This window comes from Aythya marila (genome assembly GCF_965140915.1).
Source record: "Aythya marila genome assembly, chromosome: 10".
NCBI classification, from domain to species: Eukaryota; Metazoa; Chordata; class Aves; order Anseriformes; family Anatidae; genus Aythya; species Aythya marila.
The window spans coordinates 6203761-6227094 of record NC_139051.1 but is presented as its reverse complement, the minus strand read 5'-3'; the positions used below and the strand labels follow the sequence as shown (position 1 = coordinate 6227094).

General features: G+C 46.7%; 1 protein-coding gene across 1 annotated transcript in view; it reads right to left on the bottom strand.

Moving 5' to 3' along the window:
- Window positions 1-23334, bottom strand: part of LRIG1 (leucine rich repeats and immunoglobulin like domains 1) — an 87057-nt gene that overhangs the window by 37006 nt on the left and 26717 nt on the right. The window contains exons 2-3 of the mRNA XM_082768129.1: window positions 18582-18653; window positions 13867-13941 (exon numbers count right to left, since the gene is read on the bottom strand). Coding sequence (XP_082624255.1) covers window positions 13867-13941; window positions 18582-18653 — 147 coding nt within the window. The remainder of the gene's footprint in view (window positions 1-13866; window positions 13942-18581; window positions 18654-23334) is intronic.

The window sequence follows — 23334 nt, the reverse complement described above, 5'->3', positions numbered from 1 at the left end:
CACCACCTCTTGACCCTCATCCACACCCCGAGGTGCCGCAGCCCCTCAGCCCCTGTGCTTTGCCCTGCTCCCCAGCAGACCCCTAGGGGCTACAGGGGATTTGGGTTAGCCTCAGCCAGCCTTTTGCTGAACCGAGCCGATGCGGACAACGTCGGGAAGCAAACGCGTGCTCTGCGCTTCTCCAGGCTGCTCAGAGACAGGAAAAACAAGCAAAATGTTCCAGCGAAGCAAAGCGTGTTTGGGTTTGCTCTAAGTCGGGAGGGAGCCGAAGGGGGTGGCAGGAAAACAACAGGTGGCGCAAAGTCAAAAGCTTGCAGCATTTCCAGGAATCTCAGCTTGTATTTTAGAGGTAAAGTTACACTTTAATCCCGGTGGGTTTCCTAGTTCGAAGCGTCTTTGTGAATATTTGTTTGATAAACAGGCTGTGAAACATTTTCCAGTAGACCTAATAGGAGAAGAATTCACCTTCCTCTTCGCAGCAAGCCTGTCCTTTGGAGTACACTAATCAGTTTAATTTAGACCATGGCTTCAAACCTCTTCTGTGAAATCGATGCAGAGAGCAGTGCAAACACACTCCCTTTGTTGTTCGAGCCACATTTACTTCCCCTCAGCAGCTGCCCATTAGAAAGCTGACAGCGGAAAATCAAAGCAAGCAGCCCCTCAGATGGGAATGCACGAGGGGCTTTGCTCAGCCTGATTTAAATACAATCGGCACAAAACCCTCCTGGTTTAGACAAAGCTTGAATTAAGTCTGCCTTGGCTGCTGGGAGCCTGCAGCACAACTGCATGGTGTGAAGTGAGGCTAGAGGCAGGGCGCAGTCACATGCCTGGCCTTCATGTCGTGTCAGCTTACAGGGCTGGCTGGGCTCGCCGAAAAAAAAAGAAAGCCTTAATACAGCAAACCTATTAAACCCACACCTGTTATAGGCATCAAAAATAAAATCAAGCTTCAAAAGAGGCTCCACACCTCGGTAAGGCTCTATTAATAACGTGAGCACACTCTCAAACGGAGCATATAAGCGAGATCACAAGGCTACAGCCAGAGATGGAGAAGTCCAGAGTTCAGTTAATATTTCCATACTGGGAAAGCAGTGAAACAAAAAAAACACAGTGCTGGAGCCAGAAAGAGTTATGGGGTTTGCTACCGAAGGACATGCGAGGCTCGGTGTCACAGACAGGCCACGCAGAGAGGGCACGGCCAGAAGCGAGATCAAAGACGCGGTAACACAAACCGGCTCACACACACCGTGACTAAGTGATGCCTGGAATTACCTGCCCTCCTCCTCCTCCACCTTCTCAATTCAGAGAAGACAGAGATTTAATATCAATCTTCCTAGAAACGCTAAAGAAGATTTAAGATACGGGTTCCTAAACTCCCACCTTAGACCTGCCATCTGATTTCACCCCGCTGTTCACTACACAGAAACAGCTTCCCGGTGGAAGCTGCCTGAGCAATTGCCCTGAAAGGATGAAGAGCAGCCCGTAATCTGGAAAATGTGGTAGTGCTTACAGTGGCAGAGAGAGAGACATTTCTGTTCCTGTCACATCATTATGCTCTGTAACTTAAAATCAGTCCCAAGTGATTCCTCTTATGGAAATACGGATAGAGAACATTGTTGTGACTCAATTTGTATAGTTTATCAGCATAAAACTTGCATGATCTTAACATTTTACTCCTAAAAACGCTCTGCCAGAGACTTTTAATCAAAAAAAAATTCCTCTGTTGTATCAGGACTTGTAAAAGTTCTACCTTGCAAGGGAAAGGCAACGGAGAACGGGGCGAATGTGCAGGTGACAAGCTGGAAACCCGCAGCATGCTGTCCTCTACTTCTGTGCATGAGACCTTCCCCTGAAAGCCTGAGCTGCCCAAAGCTCAGCCCTAAGCCCTCGAGCTTCCCAGCTGCCCTGAGAAAGCTGCTGCCACTTTGCACTGCCACCTCAGCCTCACCAGCATCATGCATCAGACTCAAGGTCTGGTACCCCGACAAGAAGGTACATTTTTAGCCATCCCAACATGTGCTGAGCTTGCTTAAGCGAACAGCCCCGCTTTTTTTTCTCTCCAAAGTAACGCCGCGCGCGTTATTCTCTGGGCAGGAAGCAAGGACGCATGGAAGCAGCCCCCACTTCTCTCAGATGCTCTGAATCACTCCTTCCCCGAGGAGTCCTGGCGGAGCCCCAGGGCCGCCGCAGCTCCAGCTCTGTTTGTTCAGGTGCCGGCCGCATGCGCAGCGAGAGCAGAGCAGCCGCAGGCCAAGCAGCCACCACGTTTTGGGGTCAGACACAAAAAGAGAGGGGGAAAAGAAAACTGCACGGGGTTTACAGGCATCCCAACCTTCCCTTAAAGACTTACATGGTCTGTCTGAGACTGCGTCAGGATCTTCCCTCTCGCTACTTCTCCTGCAGAACAAGGCCTTTCTAAGGCGCAGCAAACACAATCTGTGACCGTTTCAGGCTGTTTTCACTTAAAACCATCATATGTAATTGTACAGAACAGGCTGACAGAGCTATTCCAGCCGTACCGAACAATGGCAGGAAGTCTGAAGGCATTTCTCCATCTGCTGATGTACTTACAGGGTGTTCCTTCACCTGGTTACGTTCCTGGCCTGTGTTGGTGCTTTAGGATGGAGGAGCACAAAGGCTGGGACAGACGTGGGGCTCAAAACCATACATATCCTCTCTGGATATTTCTTCATTGAGAACATTTATTTAAACTTTCTGTTTGTCAGATAACCTTATGCTGTGCATGAGATCCACTGAGGTGAGTGATATAATTTTATAAAAGCTTTCTCCCTCTCTCACTAGACTTCTTTTACTCTCACGAGACTTCTTTGACTTGCCACAATATGATTTGGGGTATTTTTTTGCAATGTCCTAAACCTTCAGCGTTTGATCTATTAGCAGAGTAAAATGTGTGGGGCAGGCAGGATTAGAGGTTAGTCATCTTTAAAACCAGAGGCTGCCTTATCGACTCAGCACATTACACAACCTGCTGTGACATCAAAGCAAATGAAGATTCCTGAAGACCAGCCCGCCCCTGTTACGGGCACAGCCGTCCCCCCACCAGCAACAGGGTGGTTCCACAGGCACCGGTCTTCCTGCATGATGCTTCACGAAGATAGCACTCCAAACGGGCTTTTTAAATGATGTGTTCACAAAGGGAACAGACCCACAAAAACGCTGCGTCAAGCATCTCTCATTGTTTGTCACAACCTCACCGTGAGGAGCTTGCCTTATCTTTTCTGAGCTCAACACCACAGAGCGCAACCTTGCCTCCCTGTGCGCAGCTCCACCTCGAAACCTCTTGGCCGGAGCCCTGGCACGAGGAGGGCAAGCACCTCTGAGCCACTGGGCATAATCGATGGTGGTTTTGAAACAACCAGCTTGTGAGCAAGCACAGCTGGGCCAGCGTTTAACCCCCTTCTTCTCCAGCTCTCAGACCCATCCGCTGCTCTCAGCACCCTCCATCTCCTCGTAGTCCCCAGCCTCTGTCTGGAACAAGCACTAAGGAAGGACGAAAAGGAGAGCAGAGGCTCTGCTGAGAAGGAACCGAAATGTTCTACGGGAATAGAAGGAAGAGTCCTATGAGGTAAATGGCAGATTTCATACAAGAATGCAGGGAACCACGTGGCTCTGCACCACCTATGTGAATGAGGCTGTGGGGCACTGCACAGGCTGTTTGATGGGACAGCCACCCTGCCCCATCCCCGGCACAGACAGCATCTCCTTTTTGTTGTCACTGCAAGCAAGTTTTTGCAAGCCTCCATCTAATCAACACGGGTAGCGTTTTCATTTGAAAGCCAATAGGGCCCAGGATCACACGGCATGTAGGCACTTTTATCCTCAAATCCTGATGCTGATTTTAGTTCCTCTTTGTGTAATAAATGATCAAAGCAAGGAAGATCCACCACAGCCTAGCGAGTGCATATGTTTTGTGGGTGGCTTTGTTTTGCTTTTGTCTCTCCACAGGAGCGAGGAGGGGAAAATACACAAGTGGAAAAGCAATTTAAGTGCAAACCAAATGTAATGACTCTGCCCGTGATGCTGGGACATAAATCCAAACTGTAATTGCATGCAGACGGCTCGATAGCATGCACTGTTGGTGCCTGAATGCCACCAGGACGTGACACAGGCTCTGCCCATTTCTGACAGGAGCACAACAAGCAGGTGAATTTAACCACACAAGATTTTTGTGACCCTGACGCTGAGGCAGGTAAATCAAGGACAGTATTTTTGATCTGTCTGCTCTGCAAGACCACGAACCTCTCAGAGTCTAACGGCGCTTGCAGCAAACCCTTACAGAAGGCAGTGGTTGGAGGAACACGCGCTTTTAACTGGCCAAGCAAACTCCTGTTAACACTTTATAGATGTAGATAGGCTGGCTGGTTAGGCTGCTCCAACATGACACACACTTGTGCTCTGTTGAAAGGGCTTATCTGTCTTGTCAGCAAGGTCGCCAGAGCAGGGATAGCCTCTGGGCAGGCTTCGCTGGGAGCTCCACTCACTGAGACTGTTCAGCCTGCAAGAAGGAATAGCTCCTGTGTGGAAAAGCAACAGCCAAGCTAGGAAAGAAAACGGCTCTTCTTAAAAAAAATTAGACACCTTGTTGTTAATACAGCATGGCAAGTAGGAAGGATGGCTTTGGGAAACTGCTGAACAAGATCTCGGAAGATCCAGGGAAGAAAAATTGAGCTCTGAAGCAGAACTGATACGGTGCTAACCCAGGCTGGTATAAAATAATAGCTGTACAAGCTTCTCTAGAGCAGATCTTGGAAAACCAATGGTCAAAATCAAAAGCATTCACCACCACTTAGCCAGTAAGTTCTTCAAGTCACTTTAATAGGACCAGTGACTTCTTCAGTTCCTCTTACGTTGAAAAGAAAGAAGTCTGTCCCAGGAACATAATCGGGGGGGGGGGGGGGGGGGGCAAAAAGCTTCAGTAAGGAAAGGAGCTCTTTCTCCAGGTCACTGAAAAACTACAGCAAGTCCGGCCCCTTTCCCTGGCTGTTTATACTAATCACGCCCCACTTCACCCTCAAGCAGCAATTGCTCCCATGCAGTGTGACCTGCAGTATGCACTGGATTGGGGAGGGTATTTTAAACCTAAAAACAATGAGCCGTTCAGATTCTTTCTTTTGCCATTTACTCTTCTTCCCTTCTCCCCAACTTTTTCTCTTCAGATCCTTGACCACTAAAACACTTCTCTTCCCTTGCGTGCTCCTGCTCTCCTCTTTCATTTTCCAGCTGCCTTTGCCATTTTCCCCGATGTGCAATTGAACATTAAATGGTTTGACAGGCAGAACATGTACTCACCCAACCACTTACTCCCAATCAATATTCACGTGGAATTCCTGTTAACAAGCAAGAGTTATGCACACACTTGGAAGGGAGGAGGGCCTCTTAAGTGATTGTTTCATCCAAAGGCATGACTGATCATTTTCCTGTCTACCTTAATAAGCAGCATTCAGATTTTCCACCCCGCCTACCACCAGCAAGGCGGTTTTTACAACAGTAAGATCAGAACTCTTAACGTGATCCCTATTGTTCATCTCTGCAATTACCTGGGGAATTTAACACAGGTTTAAAATATCAGAAAATCCAGCGTATAGCCAGCTTTTATTCGGTTAAAAATGCGCCTTCTAGAGATTCTTTGCTAATCTTTTCCAACCCCGACATGGCAGGATCCCACTTTAGTGAGCACTGTTTACACTGGTGGTTCTTTACTCTGAATTACGCACCGCTCCTTGCGCTGCCAGTGGAAGCAATGATGGAAGTGCCAAGCACCGCGCAGAGCAGAAGGTAAATGGCAAAACTGATGTTTTAGTCCCCGGGCTTTGAACCACGTTCACTTTTTAACACCTCTGCTGAAACAGTTTTCGCCTTGTTATACGCAGAGGACCTAAAAGACGCTGCCTGTTCTCAAGCCTTCCAGGACGCTTGAAGGTAAACAAAATGGATTTTGAAAGCACTTACGGCACCGTACTTTAAAAAGCCCGTTCTGCCCCTGTTCCTGCTCCTACTGCTCTCTGTGCATCTGTCTGTGGCTGCTGCTGTGAAGGCAAAGGCGAGCGGGGCAGACTGTGCTCTGAGGAAGCAGCACCGAGCTAAGGACCAGTACAAAGCACCTGACACTTACGGACTGATAATGAGGACTAACTGGGCAAAGTAGAAAGTCTGGAAACAGTGACACGCTGATATCTCTTCATTTTCTGCAATTTTGTCACCAAACTGTATCAAAGTTTCAAGCTTTTGGAGAGAGGAGAAATGAACAGAGGATTATACATTCATAAATACTTTAATTTGCTTTTATTGCAGTTGCAACTTCGCTTTTACTCGCCCCTGAGCAAACTACATTGCAGTTACTAGCATTTTTAGGCAGGAAAGTCCAATATGCTAAAAAAAACTTTTAACTCAGCAAGTTATTTACGTTTGAAATCTGCTCAGCCTGAGAAGCCTAACAAAGGAACTGCCTCTGCAGACATGTGCTTTATTTGCCATGTGCCATGAGACCGTCGATCTACCACAGATATTAATAGTAGTAACTTTGGGCTATTCTAAGGTTCAAACATGAGGCTGTTTTTCATAATGACCTTAACAAAAGATCATGGTCACAAATGACCCCAACAACTAATCTAGGCTTGAGCTGCAGAGTTGGGAGCCATCCTGTGCGCTGTGGGTGATACACCTGCCCTGGGACCATGCACCAGAGGATGCTTTATGTTCACCAGTTACATCTGCCCTGGGGCAATGCCCCATCTTTTGGCTATTTTTTAGGATATAATGAATACGTGGAACATGCACATAAGATCCCATTCCCATATTCCAACTCCTAACACCTTGTGCTCTGTCCCAAAGGACCATTTGGGTCATCCATCCCCTTCCTGCAGAACAAATCCTCACCCAGCACGGCCAGCTAAGCAGCACACAGACAATTCTCCATCTGCAGGAGAAGCTGCCATGGCTGCACATGAGAGTTAAGCTCACTAGTGAAGACAAAATAAAGTAGCCTCAAGGGGTAACTGCTATTCCAAGAGCTGCCACCAACTTTCACTATCTTTTTCCTCTGGCTAATGTTCCCACTGCTCTGTATCTGCACAGACTGCATTCTGATGATCTTTTATCAAGTCTGAGGACCGCGTGTTTCATTTCTGCTGCTTTTCTAGCAGAAGTGATTACTCATTTCCCTGGAATAGCCTCAGATCCTTCGCTGTTTCCATGTGCTCACATTATATGTGAAAGCTTGCAGAGGAGATGCAAATGATTAGAACAGTTCCAACAGCCCAAACAAGAAGTCAAAACAGTGTCTCTCCTGGTGCATGGGAGCACGTGATTAATGAGAATTTCCTCCACTGGGAAAGGCTCTTGCAGTCTTTGGCCTCAAAATCCAGCGGACTTTACACACCAGAGCCTTGCCATGAACTCTGAGCAAAGCAAACACGCGAGGTAGGTTTACGAGTATCTTATGCCTGTGTGTTGCTTGCACCCTGAACATCCTGCCTGTCGCATTCTTTCTGTTCACCTCTCCACATCGATATGGTCATACTTGAAAACAGCAGCTGGGCAGCACAGCCCAAAACCTCGGGATGAAATCTCCCTCCAGCCTCTGAGAGCTGCCTGAATAAACACTGGAGAACTGGTCCCTGCAGACATTACACTGACTGAAAACTGAAGCAAGCAGAGGCTGGGGGGCTCCAGGAGAGTGAGCTATGTCTGCTCCCACTGCTGGATCTCGATCTGCATACACCACCTTGCCTTACTTACCAGGGAAAGCTTTCTGTGTGCGAGACACCGTGTGTCAGGGCAGGCAGCATGGTTTTCTGGGCTGCCCGAGCCCTGTCCTGCACACAGGCAGAGCCTGCTGACATCAACTGGACCCCGCACACGGCTGCATCTGACTCATCTGCAGTTTGTGCTTATGAGTACAAAACCACTTGCTGCGACCCAGATGGAATTAACAGAGTATTCTCCTTATTTCGAATTCTTAGATCATCCTTTTCTTACTCCAGCAAAGATGACTTGCAGACTAAGTCTCCTGGGGGTCACGGCAGTTGTTGTGTTTGTACAGCAATTAGCACAGCAGGATCCCAGGCCACAACCGGGCTCAGGCTGCATCTATACGGCTGCGTTTGCTCCGGCCTCAATTCCTCACTTCAGCCCAAACCTTCCAATTTTCAACACCACCTACACTGACGCTTACATGCGAGAGACCTCACATCTCATGTATGGACCAGCTCAGACCTGAGCTGTACTCTATAAACAGAATTGATGCTGCAGTTTCAAGCCCTTTTCTATAAGGGCTACCTTGAGCAGTCAGGAATCGAAGCAGCAGTCAGGAATCGAAGCAGCAGATCTCCTGGTACTCAGCCAAGTCTTCACTATCTAACTTGAAAACCAAAATCACACTTGGCTCTGATGGGGGGAGTGCAGTGACCGAGCACCGTTTCAGCTAACGGAGCAGGACACTCTTGTCTTGGATGAAAGCAAAACAGCAGCTCAGGGAGTCTAATGGACCACAGGGGTCTTCAGAAAGGCTCTGCAAACCCCAGACAACATCAGAGAAGCAGCATAACAGCATGAACCTAACAGTTGCTTCCCCAGGCATTCTCTAAGAAAACAAAAGTCAACAGCTCCAGGAGGAAGATCAGCTAAGTGTATGGTCCCAATTTTGCCACGTTAGGGATCCCCACGGCTCATCAACTCATCCGGTACGAAGTGCGAACGAGATGCAATGAAAATTAAAGCTAAAGTCAAGCAAAAAAAAAGGCTCATGTTAGAAGTTTAACTAATTCAACCAAGAAGTACAGTGAAATCCCAACACTTCAGACAAAAAGCTCTTACAAACTGTGCGGTACAAGCAGAAACACTGCTCCTGATCCAGGAGTTACTGCTCTTTGGCTGGGCATCCAGAAGGAACACAACGCGGCGCCCCCCAACACCCCCCAGTCCCTTCCAACACACCTCGCATGTTCCCTGCCGCTCCCAGATCCCAACTCTCCACGTATTTAGTTCTCAGTTTTATGTGATCTATTTTGCCTGTGGCACAGTAGATCATTTACCCTTCTCCTATTAGCCCTCTCTGTTTAATTACAGTTTAATGTGAATTGATCTTTACATTAATGAGCCTGTAAGGAAGATTGATTTTCTTCAAGAGACTTTTATGCTCAGTTTGGCAGCAGAGTGGTCCTATTGATTTCGCTTTCCCCAGTAAATAGGCACAGAGCGTTGCTGCATCTTCTGTGAATCAGCTAATCCTATTTCACACTCTTTTGCTCCAAAAAAAAATCCTTGCTCCAAGTTCCCTGTTATCTGTGTTTATTCACAGCGAGATCATGGGGCCGGCGCACCTCAGACAGCTTTGGCTGTTGCTTACACGCAGCGACTGCCGTGGGTCACCATCCCTTTTGTTCCTAAATGGTTGGGGGCTTAAAAGACTTGCAGTGAAAGAAACGAAAGTTATTTTTAAGTGTTTAATCTGTTAACTTCCTTAATTCCTCGCCAGCCAATTCCTCGCTGTTTACCACACTTGCTCGGATCTGCCCCCATTGCCCCCTGAAGCCGCCCCAAAAGCCCTCCAGCCCTGATCACGGCTCAGCTCCTCCTCTCGTCCTCCACATGATCAAGGTTAGAGGCTCTCCACTCAAGCTGGCCGGGAAGTTGAAGACAATAATTAGATTCAGATCTGCTTTAAAGAAATGATTTCATCCATCCTCTTCTCCCCCCCCCAAATCAGGTCACAGCTTGAGAAAAGTCCTCTCAAGAGCCTACAGAGTTAACACACTTGAGCTGCAGCAGAACATTTGGAAGGGAAATCCTCAGCCAAGTGCATGTCAGTGAAAACATCCTGCCATCAACTCCCAAACGTCCAAGTCTAGGAACTGTAGCTAAATTACAAATGCTGTGGGAATTTCAGGCAAGATTCTCCTCTCAGCTACTCCGATGTAATTTCGGAATGAATCCAGATTCACAGTCTCTCCCCCTCCCAGCTGAATTTCCTGGCTTTTGTTTGCACTAACAGATGTTTGCATTTAATGTCTGTCTTTATTTGGTAACCAGTACATAGATTATTTTTCCCTCCTGTTCTATTAAAAGCCTTATCAAGTCCCTTATGTTTGCTCTCGTTGAGATGAACGACTTTGGCAGTATTTTCAACATGCGAGGCAAACTGACTCTTCAAGGAATAATTAAGCCGAATTAAACTTCATGGCAGTACGTTAAGGCATAGCATGTTTGATGCATATGTTATCCTTGCATCCATCTGCAGCCTGAAACATCCAAAGGTTTGCAGTGAGGCTTGAGAATGCTCTCCCCTACAGATTCCCACATGCTTGCATATGCATAACCAGCCCACGGTCCACAACACGAGGTCAAGCAAATCTGGAGGTACAGGGATCCCTAAAACAGGTAATGCAAAGGGACCAAGCTCGTTGAAAAAAACTTAAATTTGAGTTTGGCAGCATGCAGATTTCTTTCTCCCAGCATCAAGAGGACTGAAAGTCTCTTCCCCAGCTTAGGAAGAGCTGGAAAAGAAGCAACTCATTCACAAGGACCGTTTTGAGTGACAAATACACAACCACTGCTTTTATAATACATTCACAGCCCTTTGGAAATACTTAACCACATGCAATATACAAAACCTACTTCAGAGGTTTGTGAGGTAAACACACTTCACACATTTATAAACACTGAAAAAAAAAAAGGAAACGTATTTATTTTTCTTTAGCAGTAAGAATACACTGTAACACTATATACTCAAACATAAACCAATTGCTCAGTACACAGTCCTCATTATGAGTCTTCACCCTGGGTTTGGTTTGGCAACCTCCCCAATTATTACTTCATGGATGTGAAGGCCAGAAAGAACCAGTATGATCATATAATCCGATTCCTTACATCACACCAGGCCAGAGAACTTTCCCCAACGCTTTGCGTACCGAGCCCATTAACCTGGAGTTGAACCAAAGGGCCATCTTTTAGGAAGCCATCCAATTGATTTAAAGACTCTCAGAGATGGAGAAAGCCTCACTTCCTCAGCAAATCATTCCGATGCAAGTTAGTCAGCAACATCAATTAAAGCAGGTATTTTAAAACACCTTTCAGATTCTTACCTCTGATAAAAAATAAAAGGAAACGCAGGGGTAAAAAAAAGCATGGCATTCTCTGAAATAAGCTAAACAAGAGATCCTTCTTGCTAAGGTATGACAGCAGCATTACAAATCCCACTATCAGAGTTATTTATGGGTAGCAGCTGAGGAAAGCAATACAGATTTCTGGAAAGTGATACTGAGCAGGTCTTTTAGAGTACCGTCCTTTTATCATTTGGCTTTGTACCTTCTCCTTCCTTCTGTACCACTCTGAAATTTCAGAGGAGACGTAAATCTGCTGCCTTCCACCAGTCAGTGTTACTCCTTTCCAACCGCTTATTTCGTTTCAGGAATAAAAAGGCAAAGCTCTAACAATTTGGTCCTTTGCCAAAGGCTAAATTAATAGCAAAAATAACAACAGGGGCTTGTGAAAATTAGATCATTTATAGACTTCGTGAGAAAGAAAAGGCGTTTTGAAGGGCCTAAAAACTATATCCTGGATGGCAAATTGTATGCGAGCTTTCCATCCATAAATCAGGTCTCTGAAGTTTTGGAATCCCAGCGCATGAGCTGAGCCATTGCACACTGGGTTATGCAGCAATTCGGTGAGCTCAGCTCAAGTGGCAAGCAGATGGCCTCATGTCAGGGGACGGTGCCTCAACAAGGGACCCTGCTTGGAGGGAGTTACTGCACGGCGCCGCAGCCAGCAGCCCCCAGATCACGAACGCAGGCTTCACATGCGGTCACACGAGCACGGAGAGGCTGCGGCAGGAGGCAGGAATCAAACAAGTTGGTTTCACACCAACTGCATGCGACACATTCGACAGGTCTGATAACTGCTGAGACACAAGCCACCCCTCCACCCAGGAGGTGGAGTGGTTACGTACCAATTAAACTGAAAGACACTCGCTAGATTCAGTGCTGCTGATAGCACAGGAATACTTTGGCTCTTTGTAAGCTCTGTAGGAACACACCATGCCCAAGAACCAGATCAAAGGCATCATATCTCAAATGAAAGCAAAACTTGCTTCATGCCAGGAGAGAGAGATGGATGCCAACTTTAAGCTCAGATCCTTAAACTGAATTAAGGGAATGAAGGAGTTCTTCTGCTTTGCATATTTTAACACTGCCTAATGGAAAAGCAGGAATGGTGCCAATTCATTTCAGTCAATTCTGTCCTTGATTTAAGTAATAGGAATGTACTTCTAGCCAACTGATCAAGGTTATCTTGGAGTAATTCAGAGCCTTTCAAGTCATGAGGGCACACTGGCACTTTCCACTATGAGGAGGTGCCCAACCACTGCAGCTACAAAGGGGCAGGACACCTGCCTGCAGCTGGATGCTTCGAGGCCATGCACAATGGAAGACATCGCTCGAACTGCTCAGGCTCTTTGCAGGATGCCATATTAGCTATAAGCACTTCCCCTTCCCAGGAACTTGGGAGGTATCACGCATACCTCAGCAAAATTCCTTCTTGGTGTGCATTACAAGCAGACACATGCAAAAATAATTTTAGAAATCCACACTCTTAAGGTACTAAGAAGTCTGATCTTATGTCTTTATTCCCTTCGGCAGTGTCCCCAACCTGAGATCCTTGGTGGCAGATGTACAAGGGTTCTCAGGTGTCTAACACTTCTGCAGGCACCTACACTACTGAAGTTAGCAACTTCAAAGTTTCTGCAGACCTAGCCTTGCAATCACCAATCACTCTCTCTCTCAAAGAAAAAAAGTTGAAAGAGACCATAAAAATGGGTCTGGAATAAGTTCCCTGAAAGATTAAGACATGAATACTCTCTGGCTTTAAGAGAAAAGAAATAACCAGAACAGCGCCAAAAGAAAAAAAAGAAAAATCAATAAAGAAAAGGTAAAATTATATACTCCTTTAACAGTACAAGTATGAGACAATGGTTGAAATCCAAAGTCAGACAACGAAGAATAACAAAATATTTTTACTCAGTACGTGACTAACCTGTGGAATTCAGTGACAAAAGTTACCACTGACTATAAGTTTTCAATGGTTAGGCAAGGGATGAAGTGTTAGTGAGACAAACGAGTACAATCACAAAAATAACAAAACCATTAAAGAGTTTCTGCCTTCCTCCATCAGCAGGAATGCAATAATGACAATGTGCAACTTCAATGTGCATTTCTGCTAGGAGCATCTTATTCTGTAACTATTTCCATGGCTGCCCATCCTGACATTTCCACAGGCTGTGTGGAAGCACTGCCCACCGTATTTATCTGTGACAGGACACCATCCAATGGACCCTTCATATTAATCACAGCTATAATCATTTTTCATTGGGGTTCTGCTGACATGCAGGCCAAAAGGTGATATTTCAAATCAATTAAAATTTGCTAAATCCCGGACAGCTCCACTCCAGCCAGATGCAGAAACCCAGACTGGCACCGAAGTGACTTTTAAAACTCTAGAGACATTTACACAGACTTGGCTGTGCTGACAGACGGACATTATGGTTGCCTACTTTGGATCACTCCATAAAATTAAGTATCAGAGAAATGATCTGCACTAGAGTTTGCAGATTTCTAATCAGCCTGCAAGCATTATCTTGTGCCCTGCGCGTACACGCTGTATTAGAACAGCACGTTTATCATACACGATCTCACAAATCTCAACTCCAGATGTTTCTTAATTAAGGTATCAAGCCTGATAGCAAAATCTGAAGAGCTAGCAGAAGCGGGTGTGACACGAAACTCTGAGTAGCAGTTACATCCACCCCACAAACAGCAGCAGAAAGACAAAAGTAATGAGGCCACAGCAACTCACAGGTGGAGGGCACGGACACTGGAAGATGCAGGTCCCAGGGAGGGAATGGTGGTCAGCTCGTTATTGTTCAGTCTCCTGCAACAAGAAGAAATTAATTGTTTAAGCAAGAAGCCTACAAGGAGGTGTGCATGAGCTGGGCATCTGTCTTCACTGACCCACCGGGAACACCAGCTTTTTGGCAGAGGTCTCCATCTCAAGGGGTTTATCTGCATCTGAGTTTCACATCTTCATTCCAACTCTTTAATAACTAAATGAGAGCTTCCACAACCGTTCCCACAACACCTTCTTTAACCAAGCCAGACTTTGCATCCCCTCCCACCACCAACTCCATGCCCGGCCAGGCCGCGGGGGCGACATGGCGGCCCTCAGGGGTGACATGGCGGCCCTCAGGCCGCACCACCTCCTCCCTGCGCCAGGCCTGGCTCTGGAAATCCCACAAGGAGCAGCCCCACAGAACTGGCCACAAACATGCAAAAACTGGCACTGGGCACCAAAAGGCCACCAAACCCAGGTGACCTGCTCCAGCCAGCCCCCAGCGGCCCCACAGGACTAATAGCAATTGCAGACTGGCCCCACTCCTGGAAACGTGGTTACGAAAATGTCCCCCCTCAATGGCCTAATGTTTGAAGTGTTTTTCTGACTGAAAACAGATCCTCGCCATGTGACCGGCTCTTCCTTGGTTTAAAGAGCCCTTGTTTGTACGGTGAATTAGTCAATTAATTACTGTAACAGTTGCTTGTCTGGCTGCTTGAAAATTACCTAATTTCTTAGCCATCCTGCTGCCCCCCCACCTCCACATGCTGAATCCATTAAACCCAAGCCCCTGCGAGGCCGAGCCGGGCAGGGTGGCAGCTCTCCGGGCCCCCAGCTGTGCTGATCAGCAGGGCCTTGCCATGTCTCTGCCCTCTGCTTCTCTTAAAACTATTCCCTTCCCCTCCACAGGCGAGGCTCAAAAGCACCCCGACACTCGCAGGCCATGCTCCCCAGCCACCCCTTCCCAGGAAATCCTGAAAAATCACATCCAGATGCATCCAAACACAAAGCAAGAGCGGAGGAATGTGGTGCAGCTGAGGGGTGCTAAACCCCGGGCATGAGTTGGGGCAATCCTAAATTCTGGTCTTGTTTGGGGATATTTTTTTGGCACTTGAAAAATATCTTTGGCGGGTGGGAGAGGGCAGTGATGCATCTATGGCAGAACTTCCTCCTGACTCCTCCGCGAGCAGGAGCTGTATTTGATTTCATGAGGAGTTCCAGGTAGTGCTGGGATAAAAGCTTTTCTCAGCCTCAGCTCTGCCTCTGACATTATAACCCTACCTTAAAACATAAGGGAAAAGAGCTGGAGGCACTGCAATACAGCAAGGAGCTCTACTTCGCAACTAAAAGCTCATTGTTACTGATACCACAGAAAGGTCTAGAGCTTTTGACAGTGCAAAGCAGGCTGGAAAAAGCATTGAGACGCATATTTTACATTAACATCCAGCCCAGCATCTTCTTTCTGAAAGCCACACGAGGGAAAGGAGAACTGGGCCCACAGCCCAAGGCTCCACAGCCTGGGCCAGCTCTGGTTGTGCAGCTCTAACACCAACCAGTATCTAACAAGTGTCCAAACCCTCCTCTGACGTAAGTGTGATCTTTCAACTATCAGTGTCCTATCAGGTCTTTCTCGGTTAAACAGTGCAGTCAGAAAGCAGCTCTCCCACCTCATTTTCTCTTGGCTTACAGTCACCAGTTGCTGATGCAGAGGAGACAGCCAAGCTCTGAATTTCTCTGGGATTTCCCTTTCCTCTTTCCCCTTCCCCCATGGAAGGGCAACAAAATAGTAAAAACAAAGAACAGAACAACCAAGCTCAACAAAATTAAACGTTCTCCTTTCTCCTTTGAGGACACAAACCTGCTGCCCCTGAATGGCAAGGGAAGGCAGGAGGGGACCACCTGTATAAAATATTTAGCCCGGTTGCCAGGCTGCTGTCGGGCTGAAATGGAGCCTGCTCAAAAATAGCACAGCTCTCCAGAGCTTTCAGTGAAAGGCACTTTAGAAAATAAAAGGTGAGTTGTTTGTAGAGGAATTTTAGCACAGTTACTACCTCTTTGTCACAAAATGAGCTTGGAAAACCTGAGAGCCCTGTAACCATCACTCTCATGGATCCCATATGACCTGAGAAAACCCCACAAAGGACAAAAGGGCTGCCCCACAGTAACATCCCCCTCCTATAATTGCAGCCAAGGCACAAGATTGGGGCGTCTTTAAAAGGGAACCATGGAAGGGACACGGGAGAAACTACAGGTGTCCTGTATGAGGGAGGTAACATCCTGCTGAAGCCTCTTCTACCTGAGCTTTCACCAGCACACAGCTACGTATTCCTGAGTATATGGGATCCTGGGGTTTGTATCACTTTGAGCTACTGAATTGCCTCCTGCACAAAGTGAGAGTTAAAGGAAAAAAAAAAAGCTTCTAAAAACGATCAAAAAAGCCAGTTGCCTATGTACTATTTGCTTTATTACAATCTTAGCAAAGCAAAACAGTGCATGCAAGATAAGCTGTGAGCTTTAGATCTCCATTTTCCCCTGAATTTTGTGAAAATGTCTGCAAACAAAAAGTTTCCAAAATATATGGCACTAATTATTCACACGCACGCAGAGCTTTGAGCCCCATCTGTAACGCTTAGGAATCAGAGGCTCCATGTTTGAAGCATCATGGGAGGTTTCAGGTCTTATCAATGCATCTATTATTTGGGGCAATCTCATTCCCTGAGGGTGACTTGGTTTGCCCAGCACAGCGCGCACAGCAAAACACTGACTTGCTCTCAAGACATGCCACAGCATGATGCTTATTTCATGAATGTTTGTAAAGTGCTTAAAAACTCAGAAAGAGATGCTCTGGAAGTACAGATGTGGTTCTCTTTGTGAAACGCAGTTTATTTCAGTGGTCTGTGGTTTAGCTGTTATTCAAAAGCAACCAAGATTGGTAGATAGGGCTTTTAATAGAGCTTCTCCCTCACACTTTCCAGAGCTTGCCTTCCAGGCTTTGCTCCAGACCTCTGCCTCCCTTTCTGTCTCCCATCTGACTGCTCCCTCTCCCTCCTATCCACTTACCCACTGCCTCCCTTTTCCCTTACCCTGCCTCTCTAACAGCAAGCTGCTGTTATCCGCACCACCACTCCTCAGGCTGCATTGCCTACCTCCCCCAAACCCTGACGTTTTGCATGTTCAGTGCAGAGCCCACCCTGCCCTCAGTGCGTGCAGCACTTTGTGCACGGGGGCTCCCTACCAGAAGCCATACAAATCTCCCGGCTTCGTGCTCCCAGTCACACACCTGCAGGCACTTCCACAAATAAAAGCTATTGCTAAGCCACAATCATGTTAGGATAACTCGAAAGTCTCATGGGATCAGGGCTGTGATTCTATTCTCTAAGCACAGAGCAATTTAAGGCTTTCCGCAGTTTAAAGAAGACAGGTCCCATAGGCAACAGTTTGCTCACCTCCATCACTTTCTTTTCCCTCCCCTCCTGCTCTCTGCGGCAATCACAACGAGCTGAACCCGAGCACTGTGCTCACTCCCCATGCATATTCCTCGTTTTGTCACGATCCCCAGCAAGTCCCTGCTGTTTGTTTAAGCAGGGGAGCCACGCGCAATCAGGCAGGTGGAGATCCATTGCATTAATCCCCACAGTCCAATCCGGCAGGCATTAGGCAGGCAGAGCTCCCACTGCTGCAGACTGCTTTGCCTATTTAAGGATCACAGGATCTGGCCCCTCCGCAAGCCCCAGAGCCAACACTTAATGAAAACAGACAAAGGACAAGAGAAAATGAACGATATACACAGAGCACAGCATTGTTTCTGAAAGGAAATGTTTTTTCAGTTTCCCATGAGGCATCAGTAGCTCTTCAAACACAGCCCAAACCTCAAGTATGCCAGCAATTCAACATTCAAATGAGAGCTCATTACCTCAACCCACCGCTTACAATTTTAGTCACTTTCGTTTTTCAGAACCCAAAATCAGAGCTCCAGAAATTGCTGCAAATAGCTGACAAGCACAGCAGCCCTGTGAGCACAACTGCTGAGCATTTACGCAGGTCAGGAGGCAGGACACCCTGCCATTCATTCCCCAAAGCAAGATTTCCTTCCACCAGCCAGGGGACCTGTTCCAGCCAGCCTTCACTGGCTCCTCTTCCCCCACCACAGCAGAAGACAGCTCTGCTGTTTTTAGGCTGTCCTAGCAGACTTCAGACAGAATTTGTCCTGGTTCCAAAAGGAATACAAACGTCTAAGAAAGGAGGAGACACAGTTAAGTGCTTTGTTATCCACTACACTACACCTTTGTTTCCTGGGAGATTTGGGTTAGGTTGGCATCAGATATCACAATCCAGGCTGTTCTGCCTTGCTTCAGGGTTATCCTTTCAGCAAGGAGCTTTGTGTGTATGTACAGGTGTGTTAGCTGAACTGCTCCCTCAGAGCATTGCACAAGACAGAGGGAAGCAAACACCAATGATTTCCAATAACAGCTACGCTGCTTTAATTGGTTGTTGTGTTTGTTAATTGATTAGTTTTAAAAAAGCAGCACAGGTACAATATGAAAAAACTCCACACCAAGCCAGATGTGCTCAGTCAAACTGGCTAAAGGCAGATATCATCTTGGGAAACTATATACAGTTTCCTGCAGTCCCACAAGCTGCCCTTGCAAAATAAAGCTAAAGCCTTACACTTAAATACTTACACTTCCTGCAGGTTCAAGAGCTCTGCAAAGGCAGAAGGATCAATCTCCGTCAACTTGTTGTAGCTCAGGTTTCTGTTAAAGTAAGAGAGAACAGGATGAGCATCACGCAGCCACTGTACTCAGCAAAACACACTCATCACAATTATTCTCGATTGCACTGGGAATTGGTAGGTTGTGGGGTTTTTTATTTTAAGAGTACTTAAACACAGTAGGGCAGCACTTTTCTACTGAATATGAGTTACTTTAGTTCTGTGATCAGAATGTTATTTAGCTTGCCCTAAGCTTTATGCTCTTTTGCATTAGTGTGGTGTTAATTTGTCTTTATATTAAGCAATTACTTTATCATCCTTCTATTGGTTATTCACAACCACACAACTAATTACAGATGAATAGGATATTTCCTGACAGATTGAAGTCTGAACTGAAACAATCAAAAAAAGCTTATCCGAAGTATTTTGTAGCTATCATTACAGAGGGTGTTTTTATGTACCACTGTGTTATCACATACAAACAAAACACACATATAGGTAGGTACGCTTCCTATGTGTCAACATAAATATATTTTACATTTTCTAACAAGCTGTCATTAGTATGCCACTCAATGTCATCAGCATCAGTGATAACAGCTTTCAGCTGGTCACTGTACTACAGGTTTTGTACCTCAACACCTCCAACCCACGGACTACAGACAGCCCACGTCTAAATCAGGTTATAGCACCTTGCTGAGGCACAGGTCGTATTATCTAGAAACAACCTGATGGGAGATCAACTATATAACAGGCTTCTGGAAAAAAACGCACTGCAAGGATGGCTGGGGAGAGCCGAACCGACAAAATAATGGTAAAAGTGGCAAGAAAGCAACACCAAAAGCAAGACCTTTGCTGTGCTCTGCGGCAACAGCCAAGTGCCCTGCAAGAGGCACCCTGTCAGCACACCACACACAGGTCAAACCTGCACTTGGGGACTTACCGGAGAGCACAGATCAATTAAGACCAAGTGACTAATGATGCGGAAATTAACAAGTGTCCTAATTAATGTGATGTATGCAGTGTTGGCATGTTACCGTGAGTGTGTAATCTAAAGAGGGAGGAGGCAAATTGATGGGCGGTAGCAAGGAAAGCAACCGCAAGGAGTTGCGAGGAAATTGTGAGGGGGACCTTCTTTAATTTCATCCTGCTCCACACCCTGCTCTAGGATATTATCCTGGGTAAAACTCAACCCTCCTGTCTCCTCTGCAGGGAGGTTACACCCTCTTATTGCACCTCTGAACACGACCCAAAAGATTCATGGCCTGATTTTAGATAAGCCCTCAAACATTCAGCTGCTTATTCAAACCACCGAGCCAGTCTGACTGGAAAACTGGCCAACCTTCCCCGGTTTGTGTATTTTCTCTGTTATAAAGCTGTGCCTGCGGTACCCAAAGCGGGCCTGGAGCTTGAACAGGCCCCAAGTCCACAGGGCCGCCGTGGTGGGCCTGAGGTGAGGAAAGAGGGCAGCTGCCATGGCGCAGGGGCCTCCTGCCCGATGTGCTCCATTGCACCCCAAGGAGGAAAATTCAGGCCTACTGCAACGCAAAGAGGAATTCAGGCCCACAGCGACACTTGCAAGCGCCAAGACTTGAAAGATCACCAACTTTGTGTGCTTAGCAGGAAGTGATAAATGCCTCTTTCGAGCTAAAAAGCAGTTATTGATCACCTGCCCTTCTACAACTCGTTTTATGGGAAGTCCTCGAAGCATTCCCCTTCACACGGTAGTTCTCTGCATGAGCTGTTCCCCATCACTTCAGAAATACCTTGCATCTTACCCAAAATGTACCATTTTTTTGGCCAGTATTTGCTGTGAAAGAAAGCTCTAGAAATCACCAGCGCAGGATTCCTTTAGCAGAAACTAGGCCTAAAGCAACATAGGAGTGTAAAACCTAACCAAGCATCTAGTTTTAAAATATGCTGTCCTATGAGCCCCTACCGTCTTTTAAAACACTCAAGAGACCTTTAAATCAATACCAGCCTACAGCAGATATCCATTTCACTATGAACTCAAAGGCATTTGTCTAAATAAAAGTCAAACTGCAGTTTAAACTCGGAGCGCGTTTGAAAGCCAAGTCCGTATTCATAGCACAATTACGAATTAAAGTGCAATTTGCCCACAGATTACATTACTACTATTTTTTTTAAACCACACAGCAAAATCAGGTTGGAGCTTGTCCTGTCTGATATACAGGCGAAAAAAGAAAATATAACAGGTAATGTCCTATAGGCTCAACACAGTAGGAATTAAGCAGACACAGAAATATTAGTGACATATAGCAAGGGAGAAAATGCAGCCATGGTGCTAGCCTGAATCCATCTGTTTTAATGTATTTCTATGCCTTCTATTGCTGCAAATCTTTGCATTTTTTAAGGGAAAATATTTATCCTCAAAACACTCCCCCACAATAAGCTCAGAGGCTATTTCACAACCCAAGCACTGAGGATCACAGGCACCAAACTGATCAGCTGCACACTTGTCAAAGGGAACAGATCCCGGGCTTAGCCCATGCTCAAACACTGAGTGATGCTGACATGACCTTCAAAAGCTCAAAAGTGAAAAAAACAAAAGTCTTAGCAGATTAAAGGATTTCATGGCCATGGTCTAACATCTTCCAAAGCAACTTTCTGATTATTGTTGTTGCTATTTGAGAAGTTTGAACATCAAAGCCATTGCACAAGCAGCTTTTCAGAGAGCACAGCAGTATTTTGCCTGCTCCAACAGACTCTCCAGTGCTTGCTACAGAAATACAGGTGAAGTCCACCTTGTATGCCCAAATCTTCAGTTTGCCCCCTGCTACGCACTCCAATTTCTATCTGTCCTCACCAAACATAGAATATGCCATTCAAAAAGTCAGTGGGGAAAATGAAACACAGAAATAGTGTCAGTGCAAAATAAACAGGGGAATTGAAAATACAAACACCAAGATAAACAGTTTACTCCATTTCTGAGACTTGCTGTATTTTAACTCACATTAAAATGCCCAGCAATTTGTCGCCTGCAGCATTAGGAAGCAAGGGACGCGTTTCCCAGAACCCAGATCCCCTCACTAGACAGTATTTGGCATGCCAGCCACAGCATGCAAATTGGAGAAAGAATTAACGTGCTCTGATAGATAGATCATTGGGACCAGGAGTCAGGAAACCTCAGTCTGCTCCTGGCTCTCTTAATCTCCTGCTGCGTGACCGGGTCATGTCACATCACCTCTCCAGAGCTTTTGTTTCCACAGCCACCCTTTGTCTGTCTTGTCTATTTAGACTGTAAATAAAATTGAGGTAGGTATTGTCTCGGTTTGCCCGATGCTGATGAAATGAGGGCTCAGTCTTGGTTGGGTTCCAGTAATGCAAATACAGAAGGGAACTCAAAACTTGAGGTCATGGGTGCACGCGGCGCTCCCCCAGCACAAAGCACGGGTCCCAAATGCGTGGCAGCGCACGGAGCACCGCAGGGGCTGCGACGTGCCCACCAGATCAGCTTCTGCACACCAAGCAGCCCAACAGCACAGGCTGGATGGCGATGCTGAGCTTGGGGCATGGCTGTGCCATCATTGGAAATGGTCACACTTCTGCTCTGCTATAGCACTGAGCGTGTTATTTCTTATGTAGCCCCCAGTCTGACAGATACTCCACTACTGCTACTACTCCCACTATGTGCAGTAGTGCAACAGCTCTCACTGAGCAAATCTCTGCCATCAGTGTTTTAGTGTCTTCTTCAAAGAGCCTTGGAAACCCAGAGCCCACTTCTATCCCAGAGCAGGGCTCTCCTGAACCAGATGGGCACCGCTTTGAAGCTACCAGCTCGAATGGTTCCTAGTGGTCAGCTTGTTTCCCTCCCCCCAGTTTGAATAGAAGCTGGTGTAATGTTGTGGTTTTTAATTAAGGCATATTTTGATTTAATGGCATGAGAAGTGTTTGCACTTATTTACCCATTACATGCACCAAGTCTTCCTTGTATTGGCTAATCCCAGACTGTAGGGTTTTTCCCCCCCTCTTGTCACTTCCCTAAGATGCCCCTGACGAGGAACCAAGAGCATGTTAAATCAATATGGGAAGGGCCCTCTGCCACCTGTTTTACCCATTCCAATCTCTAATTAAATAAGAAAGCAGGGTTTGTCTTTATTTGGCATTATGAAAATGGCACTGTGGATCACTGAGCATGGCAGAGACTCAAAGGAAAGCCTTGTTAAGTAACCAGGTACAGGGCCTGCCTTTACACCACTTCCCAAAAGTCATAGCACTGCCACACAGCGAGCCGTGCTTGCCAAGGAGGGGATCAGCCAGCTCTCTGCCCCACGAGATGCCGATCCTGGCCCTCCAAGCAGTGTTCAGGGTACACGGGGAGTTCATGGACAAGTTTTGGCTCTGTGCTGGGAACTTGGCCAGCCTTGGAGATCAGAGGTGTGTGGCTGGCTCGGCAGACAAAGGACTCAGACTGGTGGCTCCTGGTCGCGGCTCACCCCGATGATGGCTGAGTTCTGCTCGGGGAGGTGGAGGCTTCCGAGCCGCACATCAAACCCCTCCATCTGTCAGCGGGGAAGATTGTGTCAAAAGCGTTTCTGCACCTTCTGATGACAGGCAGGGGGAGAAAGAGGAGGATGGCTCCAAGTTCTGCCCCTGCCAACCGCGGCTTTCATTAAACACTTTGTCAACCATTGTCATAACACAACTTTTCACTGCTCCTGCACAAAAGGGAGCCGAGGGCCCTGAACAATCGAGCCCTGCAATAG